Source organism: Heterocephalus glaber, unplaced genomic scaffold (genome assembly GCF_053883595.1).
Source record: "Heterocephalus glaber isolate CG9 unplaced genomic scaffold, H.glaber_assembly_v1.0 deba00001461, whole genome shotgun sequence".
Lineage (NCBI taxonomy): Eukaryota > Metazoa > Chordata > Mammalia > Rodentia > Bathyergidae > Heterocephalus > Heterocephalus glaber.
The window spans coordinates 1269947-1286434 of NW_028258308.1; the positions used below are offsets into that span (position 1 = coordinate 1269947).

At 34.4% G+C, this 16488-nt stretch overlaps 1 protein-coding gene across 3 annotated transcripts in view; it reads left to right on the top strand.

Annotated features, from left to right (window-relative positions):
- Window positions 1-16488, top strand: part of Tll1 (tolloid like 1) — a 200843-nt gene that overhangs the window by 139991 nt on the left and 44364 nt on the right. For all 3 annotated transcript variants that reach the window (XM_004848221.4, XM_087216992.1, XM_021261202.2), the window contains 3 exons: window positions 8263-8365; window positions 10775-10891; window positions 11965-12110. In XM_004848221.4, the coding sequence (XP_004848278.1) occupies window positions 8263-8365; window positions 10775-10891; window positions 11965-12110 (366 nt within the window). The remainder of the gene's footprint in view (window positions 1-8262; window positions 8366-10774; window positions 10892-11964; window positions 12111-16488) is intronic.

The following is a 16488-nucleotide window of genomic DNA, read 5'->3' on the forward strand; positions in this document are numbered from 1 at the left end:
TTGTTATTTTGCAATTCTAATGATTTTATCTTCTATTATTCTCAATTCACTTTCTTAAGCAACATATATGTTTTTATTTGCAAACATACGTTGTTTTTCTAATCACCTTTTTTTTATTAATTTGCCCGTTAGTCACCTCTGGATGGGGACCATGGCCTCTGCCCTGAGTGTTTCAAACAGCCTCAGGCTGGTATGACTTTGGAGGTGACCAATATGTATAAAAATAATCTATGATTTAAGAATATGTTTTGTTCAAAGGTTGTATGCAGAATTTTTATATATACCTTAATTTTTCTTACTGTACTGTTCATAGGTTCTCTACATTATTGCTCTTGTCTGGTTTGTCTATCAAATATTTAGAAAGCTATGCTTCTATTAATCACTACTTTGATATATTTTTAATTGCCCCTTACAGTTTTTCATTTTCATTTTATATATTTTATGCTGGATCATTATATAAATATATATATATCATCTATTATCTCTTTCTGATTAAACTTTTTATTATATAATGAATTTCTTTATCTCTTGTTGTATCTTAGTTCAAACCTTTACTTTGTCTGATTTTTAATAAAGTCGTGCTTTCTTTTGATTAGTATTTTTGCCTGATATATCTTGTCCTGCTTTAGACAATTGGTTTGTGACCTTTTTGTCCGAGGTATATCCCTTTTACATAGCATAACTCAGTTTTATTTTTATTTGGTGTTTGATGATTTTTGGTTTTATATTTTAAAATGTTAACATTTACATTTGTGTGATTTTTAATGGACGCATTGTATGTAATCCCCTTCATTTGTTCTCTCTCTTCTCCTTCTTATGCAGTGTACCAAATTACGTTTTGTTTTCTCTCATTGTCCTTTTTTTCTGTTGCTTTGAAAGTTTTAACTGTATATTGTATTTTTTGGTACTCTCTTTTCATCAGTCTACATTTTAAATAGACATATTAATTAGTATTTTTGCCCTATTCTCGAACCGTGAAAGGCTCCAATAACATCAATTCAGATAATCATCATTTGATATACTCTTATTATATATTTTTCTTGACACTTACTTTTTTTCATGTAAAAGAGACATTTTTGCTGTCCTTTGCATTTAATATTTCTGTTAAAGTATTCAAATATTTTCCAAAATGTTTTATTATGGTAGAAAAACATAAAACAAAATATACCACGGTAGTCATTTTAAATGTAAAGCTCAATATGGAAACTATACTCATTAAACAATAAATTCTCTTTCCACCTCTTCTCAGCACCTGATAGTGGCCCTAGTATTTCTATAAACTTGTCTACTTTATATAGCTTGTGTAATTGGAACTATATAATATTTTTCCATTTGTGACCAGTTTACTTCACTTAGTGTATTTTCTCCAAGTTTTATCCATGTTGTAGCTTGACAGTATTCCTTTCCTTTGAAAGGCCGATTAATATTCTGTTGTAGGTACATACCACATTTTGTCCTATATTTCATTTGTTCATGGAGGTTTGGGCTGCTTTATTCCTTTTTCGTTAGTTATAGAAAAAATATTTTCTTTTTTTCAAAAATTTGAAAGAATAGTTAAACAAATCAGCAGAGCTAGAAGGGTTCAAATGAAAGCAAATATATTAAAATGTACTACATTGTAGAAGACTAAAAACTTTGTTGTGGAACTAACATAAGCAAATGATGGATATATCACATAAAATAATCTATAAATATAAAACATAGCATTATAAATTTTCATATTCTTCAATTAATGGTTTTGTGTGTGTGCCGGCGATTGAGCTTGGGACCTTGTGCTTGCGAGGCAGGTGGTGCAACCACTGAGCTAAATCCCCAGCCCAAATTAATGTAGTTTTAATGTAATTCCAGTAGCTTTTCATTATGCAGATCGAAATTTTCTAAGATGATTTTTAAAAAGTAAAAGTGTTGGTGCAACCAAGGCAGATTTGAAAACCATTTTAATGAGGAAGAGTGGCTTGCACTATACGATAGGAGAAAATCATCATGAAGCTTCAGTAACTCAAACTCTGGGGCAATGTCAAAAGAAGATGTTGGATCCATGGATAAGCCAAGAAAGCCAGAATTATACTGAAGGACATAGAAGACTTCTATTATATACTGACATAAAGATCATTTTCAGATAAACTAGAAAAATAAATTTATTTCAGTAAATGACACGAAATCATTTATAGAGGTCTGTGAACAATTTAAACTTCTACTACCTAGATTATATTTTTATGAAGAAAACATAAGTGACCTTTTAAAAAAATCCTATGAAAGATGATATAAGTACCTCAACAAAAAAAAATATAAAATAACAATGTATTTGGATTATCTACATAAAATTAATCTTTTTATTAAAAAATTTTTAAAAGTCAAGATGGAGATGTACAGTACATTGATATTATTCATACATAAAGATCTATTATAAGCCAGTAAGTGAAGTTTAACATCACAGTTGAAAGTGACTAAGGAAGCAGAAAGATTACTGTGGTATCAATGCAAATAGATATTCATTTAATATATAAAATTTTTACTCTCACTTTATCAAGGAAAATGTTTGAAGCAACAAAGAATTGAAGTGGTACACCTATCAGACTGACAAAGATGTAACACAGTGCTAATTTCGAGTGATCCTGAGGGCCCAAACTGTAGAAAATAGAAATTGAAATAACTTTTCTGGAGGACAGACAATTGATAATCTGTATCACATTTAAAAAAAATGTACCTGCACTTTTACCCAGAAATTTATCCTAAAGCTATTATTTGGGTTTGTGCAAGAACAATTGCTTATAATAATGAAAAACTGGAAACAAATTTTGAAAACTGAAAGAAAACATTAATTGGAAAAATATTTATATTTTGAAATTAAACAGCAAGTTAAAAGTCTTAGGCATGAAAAAAATCTAATTATTAAATTGAAAACACTAGAGACAAAATTATGTAAGAATATATATCAGAATGATGTACCTTCTACCTGGAATGTTTGGAAATATGTTTTCTTCCTTTTTTATTATTTTTTTCCACATTAAGCATATATTATTTTTATGCAGAGAGAAATGTTTTTTCAAAAAAGTAAGGTCACTGCTATACAGCCATATGAATGAACTTAATGTTACAGAACAGTGTACTTGAATGACTAAAATGGTAAATTTGAAGTTATGTATATTTTATGTATAATACACAATCAAATATAAGGTTGACAATTTGCATGTATATCTTCCTAGGACTGAACCTATGAAGGTAAAGAGAGATTCCTACTCAAAAATCTGTTCTTGATGTGGCATAGTTGACCCTGGTAACAATCAAGAATGCAGAGTTAAAAATGTCTCTGTGCTGAGCTGATAGAAAGATATAGTGTTGAGTCTTCTGTCCCATGAATTGATTGACCTTTGTACAAGGGCAGATTGCTTGTCTGGAATATAATTAATATAGTAACTTTCTCTATACAACCTACTTAAATATATCATTTGACTGTTTTATTTTTGCAGTCTGTTAAAAAAAAAATCATTCACAGGACCAGGGATTTATCTCAGTGGCACTGTGTCTGCCTGGCAAGCACAAGGTCCTGAGTTTGATCCTCAATACAAAAAAAAAAAAAAAAAAAATCATTCACCTATGCTCTACACTGTAGGGTCAGTTCACAGTATAGTGTTTACACTGCCAAAAGTACTACATAAACCTAGCAATTACTGTATAGATAAATTTTTATTCTATTAAAATAGTTGTATCTTCTGTTGTGTAAAATAAGTCTTGGCTATCAAGAGTCTTACAAAATTGTAACCCTGAAATACGACTGCCAAATTCCAAAACACAATTGGAGAAAACAAGCTGCAGCTTGTCACGGATTTTTAAGAGAGCTCAGATCTTGAAAGGCCCAGGGACAACTGAAGAGATGGTAGAACTTTATATAATGTGGGATATGTAAGAAGTTTCAAGGTGGAGGACAGGGAAGAGTGGAATCTGGTAGGAGGAACCACACCTTGCAGAATGGATGCTGAAAGCAGGATGCTTGGCTGGGGCACAACAGCAAGAAGTTAAGGATGAGTGGAATAAAACTTATGCGTTTGACATAGTGAAAAATGAGGCAGCAAACATGCGTTTGACTCTAGAATCTAATGCCCAAATTGTGGTAATATCAAGTATTTTTGAGAATAATGTGGCCATACAATGTAGGATGCACTGTCACATTCTCCGTAGAAAAGGCATGGGCAGCACCTACTGCCTGTGTAACAGCTGCCAGGCAGGGGAGTTGTTTGAGGGGATAGTGCAGCATATCAGTGTAGAAATGGGAAAGTAATGGGATAATGGAGTGGACAGGGGGTGAAAGAGAGGTATAAGAAAATGTTCTGGTGAGTAGTGGGTGACGACAAACCAGTTTCAAAATCCAGATATTATCGTACAGGTTTAAGCAAAAATCATTATTTTAATAGCATAATTCCGCTCCTGTTTTCAAACTGCCATAAAGTTAATTCCTAGTAGAAATCAAGGTCTCCTGAGGTCACATAATTAGTCTGCTGCAGGTCTTGAATCAATACTACAAGTTCTCCTATCCATTCTTTGAATTTTGTAATCCTTCATTTTATCATGCTCATTTTTCCAGGGAACTTTAAGATTAAACTAATGTTTTTATGTTTCCCAGCATATTTACCTTTAGGAAACTGGATTAATACAGTATTTTACATTTGGTTTCCAAATTTATGCTGTGACAGATGCTTAAATATATATCATGAAAATAATAATACAAAGGAAACTAAGGTTTTAAGATTACCTAAGTAGTTTTCTATGCATTATCCAACTAATTCTTTGTGGCTTACTTTTAATGAGATAAACATGACATGATTACTTTCACTTTACAGTCAGAAAATTCACTCAGCTTCAGAAAGTTGAAGTAAACTCGCTCTTGAAACTAGAACATGAACTCGGGTCTTCTGACTCCCAATCAAGAGCAGCTTCCAGTTGTAGGAAAAGATATATCAATTTTCCCTTTGTCTAATACAATTTTAGAGATGAACAAAACCTTAAAGATCAATTATTACAGTGATTTACAAACTTTTCTGGAAATGACATAAAGATTTTGTTTTTATAGGCTCCACAATCTTTCTTGCAATAATTATTTCTAACATTGTAGTGCAAAAGCAGATATAGGCAATATAGACAGGAATGGTTGCTATAAATTTGCAATAAAACTTTATTTACAACAACAGGCTGCAGACAGAATTTGCCTATGGGCTATAGTTTACTGATCTCCCATATACTCTCTTTGAGCCTTATTTCTGAGAAAAACTGCTTTCTATCTAGAGAGCTTATTAGATTTATGGAGGCTTCTCTGCCTGGAGCCCAACAATCAATTTTATCTTGCTGCTTTTGATTCTAATGTCTCTCTCTAAAGAGGCATTTAATAACATCAGTCTAATTGGCAAGGTTTGTATCTTTCCTATCCTCACCTCTCCAAGGTGTAAATGTTATTCCATTTGGCCTTTTTTATGATGTCTATGAAATTTGTTTAGGTAGTCAATGATGTCTTAATTGTGCTGACAGAAGTTCATTGATTATGTCTTTCTCTGGAGATCTGGTGACCTCTAGTCCCTTGAACTGTTGATCTGCCTTTCTTCAAGACTGTGCACTGTGCAGCACTGTCAAACAAAATCTTTAAGAAGCAAACTCGACAGCAATAGCTATCACTCCAGGTTTGCAACTAACACTCCTAACAGATCACAGGAAACCTGAGAATTGGTGCTTGCACCTCCCTCCACTTCGTGTTCCAAGAGAAATAAGATTCATTTAAACTTGATATCATATACACTATCAGAAATAAAACATTCATGTAATTGTATTATGTAGAATTCATTTTATCATTCCTCACAAAATGCAATATGGTTACATAAAATTGCCTAATTTGAAATGACTAAATATTTTCCAAGTGCTTTTGATTTGTAATTCAAGAAAGGATTCTGCTAACAGCCTTAGTCAAAGACCAGAAATGTACTTCTATAGTCAGAGCCCTAAGATTTGATTTTAGAAAACCTATCTTTATTACATTTTCTACTTCTAAAGAATTCTGTGTTTTATATTAGTGTCAGGCCGGTTTTGTTCTTCCACGGTGCTTGGAGTTTAAACTAGAAGATTAAAAACAAGATAGCAAACTTTTCTGCTCAGCATTATCCCCTTTCCAACTCTGTGTGTGTGGTGTGTGTGTGCGCGTGTGTGTGTGTGTGCATATGTGTCTGTGTGTGCAATTTTTAAAAGACTTCCCATGATAACTGTTAGCAAGCCAACCACATTGTTTCCAGTTTTGGGTAAAATTTGATGGTATACATATATCCAATGTGATGATTTGTTTTCTCATCCAGGAAGAAATTGAAACTATTTGCACCCCATTAAAAAACTCCCCTGTAAGTCCAGAGAGAAGCCACAGAATGAGTCCACAGAATGAATCCACAGAATGTCTTTTGTGTCTGTGTACTAGTTTTGCTGTCTCTCTCATAATACATGAGTTCATATACGATCTGAGGAAGTTGAGCCCATGGTGGTTGCTATAAGGAGAATATAAATGCAGAATAAATTCTCTATCATGTCATGATGGTGTTTCCCATTTGTAGTAAACATAAACACCAAGTTAAGTGAAAAAGCCAGAAACTATAATCTAAGAGTAAACCTACATTATACTGGAGGAAAAAATCATTTGAAAGCTTTGTAAATATAACATATAATTGAAAACATTTTGATAATCAAATGTTGAAGATTACTAGATGAGAAAGAAAAGAATAATCGGTAGTGTGTCCTTTGACATTTGGGAAAAATTTGTACATATTTAAAAAAAATATTTGGAATGATGAAGTTGAGTGAAGGGAAGGAAACGCAAGGAAAAGAGAGAAACTACAAATAAGATCGAAAATAAGTGAACGAGTCTATTAAAATCAAAATCTGCTACAACATGCTATATTACATTTAAAAACTTAACCCTCTGATTTCTTATTCTTAGTATTCATTTCTTAGTAAACAAAAAATTACATGTTAATACATCTGGCCAATTGAAACTAACTTTAGGGTACAATATTATCAATGATCATTGTTGTATCTAGATGTATGATGGCATTAGAAATATTTATACTGCTATTTGCTTGGATATAAGGAAGCACTAAGCCAGTTCAGGATTAGCTTATAATAACTAGTGTTTACTTTTATGGTAAATGTCACATGCAAGAAAGGCAGAAGCATAAATTTTCAGTACCGAATTGGCAATACTGTTTTGGAATATGCATTCAGAATTATTGTCTATATATTTTCTCTCTTTAATTTCTTCCTTTAGAGTTCTCTTTTATTCAGATTTTCTGTTGCTACAAAAGGCTCCAAGAAAGCTGTTGCAAATTATAACTTTATAGCAGAAGTATTTCAAAAATTGCTATTTTATTACTGTGGCCCAAATCCCTTTGGGTTTCTAGAGTAAAAACCAGGTTCACTCTGAGCCTTAAGCATCTTAGATACTTTAAGTGAAACAGAATGAGTTTTTGAATATACAAAATGATTTATAAATGAATTTTACATAATAAAAGTACATTTCTCATGCTACTTTGGTTTTACTTTTGTTGTAATCAAGTAAGAATAGAGTTAATTATTAGAAAAGTAGAGTCCTGTTTATAAAATGATGAGAAAAATTATCTTTCCTAGACTTGTTCTTGAATTATCTCTACAAAAGAGCAGCATGATTCCAAAAACAAAGCACCAGAATAAAAGGTTACGTATAAGATCTTCTACCTTGAAAGGTCTTTGAATATATATTCTTGGATCTAGAGAAGAATAGTGGCATCTGCCTTTGATTATAGTCAGAAGGATAAATACGAATGCCGGGACCGTATTTAAATATTTCAACATACACAATGAAATTATGCTCTGGGAATATGGCACATGGCGGTTATTTTAACATAATTATAGGTGTCTGACTGGTTGTTTTTGAAATAAATTATTAAAAAGAATATGTTCTTGGAAATATTGAAATTCTTCATGGTTCAGTCATGTTCATCTCAGGAAAATTATAAAAAACTTAAATGAACATTTCTGTTTGTTTTACGATTGCTCAAATTAACTTTATTGAGGAATTATGAGGAAATGTGACTGTGAGTTGTTTAAGAATAATATTAAGGTCATCCAAATATTTAGAAAAGAAAGAATTAGCTGTGAATCCATTTTCATTGTAGTCTTGAGTTCCTCACTCCCAAGAATCAGATGACTATGTGTGCTTACAGTGATTTTCAAGTGTGTGTTGTTTTCTCCACATTGCAGATTGTCTTCAATTTCACCACGCTGGATCTGTACAAGAGTAGCTTGTGCTGGTATGACTACATCGAAGTGAGGGACGGACACTGGAGGAAGTCGCCTCTCCTTGGTGAGAAATGACTCCCCTCCTATGTGTTGTGCAGATTTTGTGTCCTGTGTAATCGCTGACTCTTTCAAGAGTCATCTTAGGGTTCCAATGTGTGTGACCGCATGATCTTTGTTTTTATTATATCTGTTAAGCTATACCTAAAGAAATACAAGACAAATAAATAGACGAAAGTGACTTACCTATGAGGCAAGATAGTGAGATCTGAACATAATAGTTCAGAAGAGCATTCTCATGAATTATGGTTATCATGACAACTCAAAATGTTTCTCTATATTCAATTTAATAATTATAATTTCAATTAAAATGGATAAATTATGTATGTATGTGAGTCTGTGTTGTGCATGTATGTTTGTTTTGTTTTGTCTTTGCTAAGGCAACACAGAATTAGCTGTCAGGGGCAAGTTTGGTAGCTGGTTTCCTAGGCCAAGCATATTTACTCTTACTGTAGATGTCACTGTAGATGGCACGGATTTGTTTCTTGGAGTTTTTATTTTATTTTATTCTTTGTGGCTGAGAAGAGGCATTTATAGTCTGTGTCATTAACTGTAGGTCAGACTTGGCGCTCATGAAAGTCTGCTGGCAATATTTAGTCACAGACCATGGTTTGCTATTGCCCTCTGTTTTGCTGTCACCCTGTTTTACTTCGAGGTGAGAGCTCTTGTGAGTGTGTGAGCCTCTACTCTATATTGATATTCTTTCCTTTGAGATTGTGACTTTCCCTTTATTTTTAGAAGTAGTTTTGCTCAGTCATATTGATGTGCTAGGCAGATCTTTTTTCTTAACATCTAAAACCTGCTGATTGGATAATATTGTATTAAAAGTGTCAGTGGCCTTAGGAAGTCCAAGAGATCTGCAGAAATGTTTAAAAATAAGAAAAACTAATGAGTTGAACTAATGTGATAAGTCAGGATAGGAAGACATTATTTTCTACATTTAATATTTTAAGGAAAAAGTTCTCTTGTACATTTAGTTTCCAAACCCAGATAAGCAATTTGTTGTATCCATTCATGCATTCCAAAGAAAATATTTCACTGAACTGCTTTTGTAGAATCAAAGCTGAAATTAAAAGTGGGAGACACTGCCTTTTCGAACTCTATTTGCCTTACATGTTCGGTAAACTTGTATCATGCCCTACCTGACCGATTCAGTGTTGTTCAGTTTTCGTTTGAAAAGCTTGCTGCACTATTTCTTGTATGACTGCTCTGACTGACATATGTAGCCCTCAAATTGCTGGCATCAGACTCTCCCAGAAAATGTTAGAATTATAGACACTCTGGGCCCACTTCTTGGAATTTGAATTGAATGGCAACAGATTTCCTGGCAGTGCACGTCCACTGCTCTGCTATCTGCCTCTGATTTACTTTGCTTATTCAGGGAGTTACTTCTTCATCTATTAGCTGTCAGTTTATATTCACTTTATTTAAGTTGGAGACCATTTCTCATATATTTAAACTATGTTTGATATCATTTTCATCAGCACACAAAAACGGGTAACAATATAATAAGTTTATAGAACTATTTCATGTGCTTTGTCATATTTAACCATTTTTCATTGTACAAAAGTTTACAAGCCTGAGAAAGATATACAATAAGCAAAAACATCTTTGGGGAAGAATGGGGAAGGAAAAAAAGATAGATATTATTGTACTCATTTTCTATAATACTTACCTACAGATATGCACTTAGAAAAGACTCAAAACTTAGACTCAAGTCTTCTGGCACTGTTTGTTACTATGCCTGTAACCCTATGAGAAGGTGGAGTGTGCAGTGATATAAGACCCTGCAATTTTTTCTGAGGAGTTACAACTGAGCCTGGCTAGAGAAAGAATTCCTCCTTGAGCTGGGAATACAATTTTTTTTCAGTACTTGGATGAAACGCAGGGCCTTCACACTGAGCTACATTCCCAGCCCTTTTTTATTTTGAGACAGGGTCTTGCTAATCACTAAATTGCCCAGACAGGGTTCAAACTTGCAAACTTCCTGCCTCAGCCTTGGCATGGGCCAGCATGCCTAGCTGAGGAAGAAAATCTTAACAAAGTTACTCATCTACTAAAGACTAGATGGACAATTTGACTCAGCTACCAGGATGACTGACACCTATTTGTGACATCTATTTCTGTGTACCACAGAGTGATACTTCCCTCCTGGATGAATCGTGTGATGTTTTATAAAGATCTTTTTTGAGTTTACTGTTAATCCTAATAATACTTGATCCTTTGTACACAGATATAAAGAAATCATTTTATGTATTTACCTTTAGTAGGTCAACATTAAAGTAGAGTTATTCCTCTAATTACCAGTCATAGAAATATGAGCCAGACCTGGTTTTATATATTTGTAATTTGTAGCTGGCATGGAAAACAAGTACAGCCTAGAGTCACATTTAGGGATCTCTCTTATTTCTTTTAGGCAGATTCTGTGGGGACAAAGTACCCGAAGTTCTGACCTCTACAGACAGCAGGATGTGGATTGAGTTTCGTAGCAGCAGTAACTGGGTAGGAAAAGGGTTTGCTGCTGTATATGAAGGCAAGTTTGCATTACATTTAAGAGATTGGTTCATCTTAGATCTCTTAGCAGAGATGTCCTTTCCCTGTTTTATTCGAATGATATTTAACCATGTTTTTAAATTACAAAAGTGCATTTTAATATTCATAGGATGATATTAATGGAAATTTAAATTGCAAGGTCAGCCTGTTTTCTGATACCAGTAACAACTACACGTGCTTGGGTGTGAGGGGCTAAATGGAAAGAGTCTAAACTTTGTTTCATAGTACCATTCAAATATTCTGAAAAAATTATCCTCTTCTTTTGTACTGATTTTATATTTATTTGGTCCCTGCACTGCTAAAATACTCTATTATAAGAATCTGCACAGAAAGTAATTGTGCACATTTCTGAAGCATGCTTTGTCTAAATAAGAGAGTCAGCATTCGAGGAAGAATTTATTATGTGCTTTGTCCTATATTGGTCTAGAACAATAAACTGGCATTGTGCTTCCTGGCTTTAAAAGCAGCCCTTTTCTTGCCAGGTTGTGGGCAGAGGAGACCCTTCCTAGTACAGGAGTTTAGGTAATTTCCAAGACCAAAGATTTCTGCTTCCCTTAAACTTTTAAGTAAATGGAAGCATTTCATTTTAAAGAATAACTGCACAGCCATGTAGATTAAGTGAACAGAGCCCCGGAAGTTGAATGCACAGCACAACCCGTGGCCACAGGCCTGGGGATAGTTCTGTTCAGGGCGAGGTTTCAGTGCTTATGAACTATTGTACTTGTTTCTTCAGTAGGAAGAAACTCAGGCCATCACAGAAGTCACATAGAATAAATTAATAAAATCTCTAAAAGCTTTTAAGTGTTTGTTAAGATGTGACATAAGAGTGATTAGAATTTACAGTCCTTGGCTGACCACTCTGTAATGCTTATAGTTTAGTGACTGTTTTTTACCTTCTAAAATCTTTACAACAGTGCATGCAGCCAACTGTGATGTTTTATAACCTTATCCTCATGTTCATAGTTACAGAAACTGAACTTAAATACTACCTTAGAAGAAAATAGAAAAGAAATGGCATATCTAGACTTATTTTATTTATTTTTGATTTGTCAGCAATCTGTGGAGGTGAGATACGTAAAAACGAAGGGCAGATTCAGTCTCCTAATTATCCTGATGACTATCGACCGATGAAAGAATGCGTGTGGAAAATAACAGTGTCTGAGGACTACCATGTCGGACTGACCTTTCAGGCCTTTGAGGTAAAGTCTTTTAGACAACCTTCATGGAGCATATTCTCATAAATGACAATGGCATTTAAGGGAATCCTCATTAAATCAGCAAAGAAACAGAGAATCAGCCTTTTCATCAGCAAAGAATTGCCTATAAAATGTAACATCAAGAGTGGAAAGGCTTTTTTCCTTACTTTCTTCTTGTTGCCTACATTTCAAGAAGATTAAAGTGAGTTTACATTAACCGTGCTATTTGAATTAGGATGTTTGAAGTCTTGACAATAGTTTTTTTTTTAATTTTTATTTTTTTGACAAATGCTTCAGTATTTTTCACAAGACTACTTGAGGGTCCATTAAGCAATAGAAATCTTATTTCTCTTCTAAGAGGCTAAAAAGTAGAGTTTTTGTTGTTTTTTGCAGAAAAATCCATTTTTTTTTGCTGTTATACAGATAACATATAAAACCAGAAATTCAAATGTCCTCAGAAGCTTTCAACTTCATCAAAAATATTTGTTTAGGAAACTGACATTATTACTGCGTTATTAGATGAAGGGTTGGAATAGACCAAAGACCAATCAGAATGCCAGATCAAAGTCTGAGTCCAGAGCTACTAAGCCCACGCTGGTTTAGGCATCACTTTTGTGGGATAAGAGGAAGAAGGATAAGGATTGGAGGCCAAGCAATTGGGATTTTTTCAGGAGCTCTAGAATGTGTTTAATTCAGACTTGGTCTAAAAATTGAGACCCCCCCAAAGTGGAGTGGACAGGAACAGTGAGATAAGGGTAGTTGGTCCAGATGAAGGTTAGAAATCCAGACATCTCCACTGATTGGAAAGAAGCTTGATTTCCTGTCCAAGCCCCACAAAGGCAGAAAAAGGCCAGATCCATCTGCAGGCAAGGTGTGTACTTGAGACAGAGCACAGTGACAGGGATCTGTCTCTGGCCGGGCAGGCGGAAGCTAGGGGAGTCCAGGCACTTCCGGTAACCCCAGTGAAGCTTGCAGTCTCACTGACAAGCCTGCACCCTTTATTTCTTTAATATTTGTCTCTACCCCCTTGTATGCTCCATGTAATTTCCCAGATACCTCTTTTTATTATGAAAGAATATATTTTCTGCTCTTATCATGACATTTTGTTTTTAGAAGTTTTGGTTTGTGATTATTTGATTGGAATTTGAATTTTGTTATTTGAATGAAAAATTAGGACTGCATACATTGCTCTGACAATATGAATTAGATTGTGACATTACTTGCAATCACCCAATGGGTTTCCATCAAACCTAGAATAAAATCCAGACTCAATGATCACAAACAAAGGCATTCTGCACTTTCCTCCTAGATTCCTTCTTACTCCTATGTCAGTTCCATTTCTTTCTTCTTTCTGTTCCCAAAACACCAGTTCTCTCCCACATGTGTTTGGCATGGAAATTCTTATACCTTCTTGTCTTTGCTTTTACTCCTCTCTCATTTAATCAAATATCTGCTTATCTCCTCATTTAAAAATAACTTGCTTGACAACTCTATTGAAAATATTTTCTCAACTATGATTATTTATAAACCATCATTCTGTTTTATTTATTGGACATATGACTATTGCTTGCTTTGCTAAAATACAGTAACTAAAGGGTAGGGATAATCCTTATACTGCTGATCCCTATATCTCCTGGTCCCAATGGTTCTATGAATAATATTGGGTAATAGAAATGATGGTAAACGGATGTGAGTGTGAATAAATGAAGTTTGGTGGATGTAAATTAATATATCCTTTCCTTATGAAGGATATGTAAGTTTCTAAGCTGAGGGAAACACACCTAGATACATAAATTAGATTTAGACTATGGAGTAGCTGGTATGTTATCTGGCTAAATTTATATTAGAGTTACTAGATTCCAAGAAATTCAGAAGTGACAAAGACTCTGTTTCCCCTAAAATAATACCTGTCTGGAAAATAATCAGCCTGGAAAACTAGAGATCAAAAGTGCCAGTCCCAATCAGCCTATCCTTGCCTTACCTCTGCCATTATTTTTTTCCTCAGTGGCTGCTCTATGGAGCAGAAGGCTTTATTTTATGGGAAAGAGGGGATCAGCAGCATTCCCAAACATCAACTAAATCTTCTAGATAAGGAAGCTGAGCTTATCCCATTAACTTCATATGTTAAAGTGGTAACCTAGCTTTAAAATCGAGGTACAAATGATTCTGATTTTATTTGCAAATTTACCTACTCAATAAAAATTCATTTAAGCCCCAAATCAATAGTCATCTTGTGTTTTGGGTTATTTGCAGACATGTACAGACTTGCACATTACTGGCTATGATGTACTGACTGGAAAAATGTACATTAGATAAGCTTCAGTCACGAATGAGTCAGACTGTTGTTGACCGAATTCAGTGCTAATGAATTGAAAACGAATATTAAGATGTCTTCAGATAGAATCACACACAAAGCAAAGTTTTGCATTGATGAGTTGATTTAAAAAATTTGTGACTAGAATGTCAGAGGAACCTAACACTGTGTTTGCTTAGGAGCAGTGAAGTAGTTTTTGAAAATTCAGTGTTCTCTGCGACTTTGTGGAATGTAAGCAATTGCAGTACTGCAAATATCAAGAAGCCCTATGTACTTTCTTAATTGTCCCAGTAGTCATTAAGTGGTTTGTTTAACTTTGTCTGTTTTTATCAATTTATTTTGTTTATGTACTGTTTTAACAATACAGATCATATATTTTAAACTGGAAGTGTTTTATTTCAAGAAAATATTCTTGCACATTCTCAGAATTTTAAAAGTTTTGTCTGACAAAAGTTTTTGTTTCACTCACTTCAGTCTAACTTTTTTCAAAACCTTTTCTCTTTGTGTATTTTTATTCTCTATGTTACTCTACATTCTTTTAGATAGAAAGGCCACATGATTCGTGGGCTCATTATTCTGTTGAAATCTCTTGTAAAGAACTTAGTCCATTTTTATCTTTCTATGAATTTTTGTCAGAGTTTTACCTTTCCCAGTGGTACTTGAATATTAATGTAAGTAAAGGAAGCAAGTGTGAGTAATTGCCTCTGTTAATGAATTTCAGGCATCTTCCAGCAGGAAGAGACACTCTTTGGAGAGATCAGTCATACCATTTTGGAAAACCTGTGACCAGAATGTTTGTAAATCCCCTCAACTTCACATGTTGAGATATTATCCCTGAAGGCAGTGGTACGAGGCAGTGAAGCCCTTGGGAAGTGATTATGATGAGGTTCTCACGAATGGAATTCGTGTCCCTGTGAAAGAGGCTTAGGTAGCTGCTGGCATGGAAGGGCACAGTGAAGAAGTGCCATGTAGGATGAGGACCTTACCAGATACTCAGTCTTCTGGCACCTTGATCTTGCCTCTCCCCAGAACTGTGAGAAATAAGACTCTTTTTTTATAGGCCACCCAGTCTACGGTCATTTCTTAGTATTCTGCACAAGTTGGAATAGGAAGCTTTCTCTTCTCTGAATAGATGCATTGCATTATTTTTCTAACACCAATATACTTACATAAGTGTGTATATGAATATAGATCACCTCTGAAATTCATATGGAAAGTTACCCTCCCTTCAGCAGCAGTGTTAGTTGTTAAGAAGCCTCTACTACTATTTTATTTGAGAACTTTCACTTTGCAGAAATGCAGGAGAGAAAAAGGTTTGGAGAGTGGAAATGTTTACAGGAACAACTTCAAAGAAATCTCAATAAAGCAGAAGAGAAATGAAGTAAACACAGAGCTTACTTTTGTTTAAATTGAAACCCCACATGCATTAATTCAAGTGGGATTAAATTTGAGGTACTTGTCAACATTGTTGCACAACCTGATTTGATGATGCTTTTCTTATGAAAACCAGAGATGTTTAATAGCGTTAACCATCATTGCTCTCAAGCTTCAATGTTCTAAACTGTGTACCTAAATTTTATCTTATTACTTGCTGAACGGTCTGACTAAAAGCAATCCTTTGATTCCTCCAAATATTTTTTATTAGCCTATGATAAATAGCCTGTGTGCATGAGCTAAGAAGCTGAGATAAGGAGGTCTTAATTAGTTAATGCGTTTCTGTTTGTCATGTACTATTTGGGGGGGGGTATTCAGTTAAGAATATTTATTGGTTAATGACTCTAAAGGAGAAGAGTTCAGAAGCTCTTCATGAATTAGGGTTCAGGCTATAACTATACTGAAAAGTTAGTGCTCGTTAGTTTAAATAAACTTGCCCAAGGTCATGCAACTGGAGTGCTGTACTTGAAACCAAGGTGTTGTTTCCTGCATTGCTGTCCCTGTGTCCTGGAAGTGAAGAGGTGCATTGGTGTTTCTCTTAGAGCTGTCCCTTTGTGCACTGGTGTACGGTGCTGTGCCACTGTCTGTACAATGATGCCATCCAGTTCTTCTGTGGCAGTCAGGCACATGTGC